Source organism: Rhinopithecus bieti, unplaced genomic scaffold (assembly GCF_001698545.2).
Source record: "Rhinopithecus bieti isolate Rb0 unplaced genomic scaffold, ASM169854v2 scaffold_23826, whole genome shotgun sequence".
In the NCBI taxonomy this organism is placed as follows: Eukaryota; Metazoa; Chordata; class Mammalia; order Primates; family Cercopithecidae; genus Rhinopithecus; species Rhinopithecus bieti.
Window position 1 is genome coordinate 615727 of NW_016811267.1, and position 5420 is coordinate 621146.

Consider the following 5420-nt stretch of genomic DNA (forward strand, 5'->3'; position numbering starts at 1 on the left):
ATAAATTTTGGAAAATGAGTGTTTTAAATTTGTTCTTTGTCTTCGACAAGTTTTAATTATATATGTTTACAGGCACAATATGATGTTATGATATATATATGATATACGTATACATATATCAACATAGAAATGAGCTGAATAAACTATACAGCACTCAGAAAAAATAGCATTAAGGCACCCTGTTGAGTGAAAAAAAGTTACAAATATATGCATAAGTACATGTAAAACAGCAAAAAGTATGTGGATACATGTTTATAAAAATGAATGATTTATAGGTGGATGATGGAGAGATAGATGATTGATGGATAGATAGATACTTTGATATATGTATATGATATATGTATGATATATGATATATATGATATACAACCTGAAATTATTAAATCGAGGTAATGAACAAATCCATCATTTCATGTATTTATCATTTTTGTGTTGAGTACATTTGAAGTTCACTTTCTTAGCAATTTCAACTAATACAATACATTGTTTACTAAAGACACCTGGCTGTGCAGCAGATCTCAAAAACTTATTCCTGTTGTTTAACTGAAGCTTCTACCCTTTGACCAACATTTCACCCTTCTCTGTCCCTCCCCCAGCCCTGGCCTCTGGTAACCACTGTTCTATTCCTATTTCTATGAGCTTGACTATTTTAGTCAAGATAAGTAAGATAAGATTATTTAGCCAAGAAAAGTAAGATCATGTGTGTTTGTGTTTCTGCACCTGGCTTACTTCACTTAGCATAAGTTCCTCCAGGTTCTTCCATGTTGTGGTAAATGAGATAATTTTTTCTTTTTTAAAGGCTAAATGGGATTCCATTGTGTATATATATACACCACATGGGAAAAGAGCATTAAGTTACAAAACAAATGATACAAAAGAGTTCTTCTTGCACCAAATGAGACATTACAAATAAGACTAGGGTTTTCCTTGACAATCCTGCCACCCCACCTAAGCCTTTCTCATTCTTCAAAGGTGTCTCTAGAGCCATAGATTTGTCATCTATCTATCTATCTATCTATCTATCTATCTATCTATCTATCTATCTATCTATCTCTGTATCTATCTACGTAACTATGTCTCTATCTTCTTTTTTTTTTTTTGAGACGGAGTCTCGCTCTGTCGCCCGGGCTGGAGTGCAGTGGCCAGATCTCAGCTCACTGCAAGCTCCGCCTCCTGGGTTCCCGCCATTCTCCTGCCTCAGCCTCCCGAGTAGCTGGGACTACAGGCGCCCGCCACCTCGCCCGGCTAGTTTTTTGTATTTTTTTTTTTGTAGAGACGGGGTTTCACCATGTTAGCCAGGATGGTCTCGATCTCCTGACCTCGTGATCCACCCGTCTCGGCCTCCCAAAGTGCTGGAATTACAGGCTTGAGCCACCGTGCCCGGCCAATGTCTCTATCTTCTATTATCTATCTCTACTTATCGATCTACATATTATCTATGTATCTATCTATATCATCTATTTATCATCTATCTATCTATCCATCAATCATCTATCTCTCCATCATCTATCTATGAATCATTCATTTTGTAAATATATATCCATATACTTCTTACTGTTTTACATGAACTTATGTATATATTTGTAACTTTTCTTCACTCAACAGGGTGCCTTAATGCTATTTTTTTCTGAGTGCTGTATAGTTTATTCAGCTCATTTCTATGTTGAAGAGGACATTAAACATTTTCAATTATAGTAGATATTTCCAATTTGCCTTCCTGAGTGTCTGTGCTGATTTACCTTCTAACCTGCAGTATGTGATGAGACTAGTGATCCCTATTTCCTCCTTTTGTGTAGCTATATAGTGTTCCATTGTGTGGCTGTTTATCTAAACATTTTCTCATTGATGTGTATTTGGCTTGTCTCCAAACTTTTGCTAAACTGGATGTGATGCAGTCAGCATGTGTGCACAGTGACCATTCCTTATATGTATAAGCATCACTGCAGGACAAATTCTCTAAAGTGCAATTGCTGAATCAAAGACCATTTGCACTGTACAATTATTTTTTTTTGAGACACTTTCATTCTTGTTGCCCAGGCTGTAGTGCAATAGTGTGATCTCAGCTCACTGCAATCTCCACCTCCCAGGTTCAAGCAATTCTCCTGCCTCAGCCTCCCGAGTAGCTGGGATTACAGGTGTCCACCACCATGCCTGGGTAATTTTTTTGTAGAGATGGGGTTTCACCATGTTGGCCAGGCTGGTCTCGAACTCCTGACCTCAGGCGATCTGTCTGCCTCAGTCTCCCAAAGTACTGGGATTACAGGCATGAGCCGCTGTACAATATGATTGCAAGTCCTTTACTATTAGCTGAGTTTTATGGCACAAACTTTCCCATAACTTTACTAATAGTACTATTGTATTACTAAATTTTAAATCTGGGCCAATCTTCATATTTCTTCTTTTGATGGACATTTAAAAAAATAACAGTGAGACTGAACATCTCTTGCACGTGCTGATGTTATTTGCTTTCTTTTATGGAACTGACTTTCTTATTATTTTCCTCTTTTCTTTGGACTGTTTAAAAGTATTTAATTTTAAGAATGTGTATTAAGATTGATTTTTTTCTGCCTTGTGTTGCAAAATATTGCCTTTTAACTTTCGGAGGGTACTTTTGATTAATTTCTATGACTTTAAGTTGGTTCACATGTTTCTTTCACAACTGTAAAATCTATCCATTTCCCAGGATTTTGTTTGGGGTGGGTGGGGCCCCTTTACCAAATGTGAAGTTTTCACTTATTCTCATGTCTTTTCTGAGCTCTTTGCACTGTTCCATGGGTCTATTTTCTTGTTTCTGCAACAGTGCCACACTGTTTTATTCCTGCGACGTTGTAACAATTCTTTTAAAAGTTTATGTCGTTACAGGGAGAAAACATCTCACTTGCAAACAGAGACGCTGATAGTTGTGTCTTTGCTCCCTTGATAAGGATTGGGGCTGGGTGTTTCCTTAGGGACGACCTGGCCCAGCTGCCCTTCCTGACCATGTGCATCAAGGAGAGCCTGCGGTTGCATCCCCTGTTCCTGCCATCTCCCGCTGCTGCACCCAAGACATTGTGCTCCCAGACGGCCGGGTCATCCCCAAAGGTGCCCACAGCCTCAGGGGAGGAGCCTCCTGGGTAGGAAGAGGAGCCCCTCAGGCAGGGGCACTTGTCCTGACGGCCCCTTCTCTCCCACAGGTGTTATCTGCCACATCAGTGTTCTCGGAACCCATCACAACCCAGTTGTGTGGCCGGACCCTGAGGTGCGGGGCCCCCCTCCCTCACTCTGTTTTGTCCATTCCAAGACTCCTAGAGGAGGGGCAGGATTTTGATCAGGAGAATCCAACATCGCCTCCCTCCAAGACACACACAACTGTCTCTCTCTTCAAGGGTCGTGGACTGGGAGACCCCACCCAGCAACCCCTCTTGGTCTCACTTCCAGGTCTACGACCCCTTTCGCTTTGACCCAGAGAACATCAAGGAGAGGTCACCTCTGGCTTTTATTCCCTTCTCGGCAGGGCCCAGGTAAGGGCGGCCTGTGTCTGAGGTGGGGACGGGTTGATGGGTGCAGGGGTCTGGGCATGACAGTGGAGAGAAGGGGACGTTGTAGATGGTCCGAGTTCCAGCTCTCCTTCCCTCACCTCCTCTGGAGTTTATGGGAAAAGGTCCATAGAGTAGGGTTGGGTTGGTCCTAGAAGGGTCTGTGGTGTGCTCAGAGCCTGCTCCCACCCCACCTTGGTCTAGGCTGGGGCTGGAGCTGGGCTAGGCTTGCAGGATATGCAAGCCCACATGGGGATCCAGGCACAGATACCCCTTCTCTATCCTCAAACTGACCTGGGCCGGGTTGGGTGTCCCAGGCCAGGTTTTCAGCTTGAGGGGCCAGGATGGGGCTCCTGGGTGCAGTCAGGGTTTCCACTCCTCTCCCCAAGGAATTGCATCGGGCAGGCGTTCGCGATGGCGGAGATGAAGGTGGTCCTGGCGCTCACGCTGCTGCGCTTCCGCGTCCTGCCGGACCACACCGAACCCCGCAGGAAGCCGGAGCTGGTCCTGCGCGCAGAGGGCGGACTTTGGCTGCGGGTGGAGCCCCTGAACTAAGTTCTGCAGAGACTCACTCTGACCCCATTAAAATGACCCCTGATTCATCAAAAGTGAAGCATAGAATTTACCCTATGACCCTATTCCACAGTCCTGTATTCCATCCTAGATACCTACTCAAAATAATTGAGACAGGTGTTCAAACAAAAAGACGCTTGTGCATGAATGTTCATGGCAGCCCTATTCACAGTGGCCAAACGATGAAAACAACCCCAAGGTGTATATTACCAGAGGAAAGGATAAACAAAATGTGGTCCATCCATACAATGGAATATTACACAGCCATAAAAAGGAATGAAGCAGTGATCCCTACTACACTGTGGATGAACCTTGAATACATGATACTGAGTGAAAGACATCAGATGCAAAAGGTCACACAGTGTGTGGTCCTTTTATATGAAATTTCCAGAACAGGCCAATCTGAAGAGATGTATAGCAGATTGGTGGCTTTCAGCAGCTGTGGGGAGGTGGGACTGAGGAGCGACTGCTAATCAGGATGGGGTTTCCTCCTGGGATGGTGAAAATGTTCCGGACCTAGATAGTGACGAAGGTAGCACGACATTGTGAGTGCACTAAACGCTGTTGAATTGGACACTTTAGAATGGTTGAAATGGTGATTTTCATGTGAATTCTACCTAAAAATGCTATTGTAGCTCATATATTCTTTTTTCTATCTGGATTATTCACACAGGAATATGTTGTGAGCATCTTTCCATGACGTTAAATCATCTTAGGAAACATTATTTTGTGTTCTTCAAAATGTGTATGTTAAATATTCAAATCAGTCTTAAATGTTTTAAAAGATGTAATTTTAGAAAATAATGTAAAAGGGTTTTGTCTCAGTTTGTAAGATTTCTTTTCATGCACATTAGTGGCTTGAGGTATCACTATCAGTTAGAAATCGAGTTATTCTTCATCAAATGACTTTTGGAGTAGAGATCTTATTTTTATACCAATAGATGCACAAATATTCCTGTAAGATACAGGTGTGGTTAGACACTTTTCTAGAACAGGTATGCCCTGCAAACTCCACAGACACTGATTGTTTTTGTCCTATTAACAAATAGACCACTGAGAAGGGAGAAGGTGACATTTTAGCTTTCCCAGGTAAAAGTGGTTTTCATCCTCACACCAATTTTATGGAGTGGACGTTAACTCTCTTGCTCAAGGTCACTCAGTGAGTGGCAGAGTGGGAATAAATCTGGTTCATTTGGCATCAGAGATCATGCCTTATCCTACCACAGAAGTGATTTTCAAAGTGACCCTCTGCCCTAGGCACATCAGATCACCTGGGGACCACTCCAGAGTGAGTAGACGAGGCTTTGATAGGGGGTGCCTATTTTTTTTTTT

At 42.7% G+C, this 5420-nt stretch overlaps 1 protein-coding gene across 1 annotated transcript in view; it reads left to right on the forward strand.

The window, feature by feature from the left end:
- Positions 1 to 4445, forward strand: part of CYP4F3 (cytochrome P450 family 4 subfamily F member 3) — a 45871-nt gene extending 41426 nt beyond the window's left edge. The window contains 5 exon segments of the mRNA XM_017893710.1: positions 2949 to 3007; positions 3010 to 3081; positions 3174 to 3238; positions 3418 to 3500; positions 3905 to 4445. Coding sequence (XP_017749199.1) covers positions 2949 to 3007; positions 3010 to 3081; positions 3174 to 3238; positions 3418 to 3500; positions 3905 to 4070 — 445 coding nt within the window. The 3' untranslated portion in view covers positions 4071 to 4445.
- Positions 4446 to 5420: the final 975 nt, after the last annotated feature.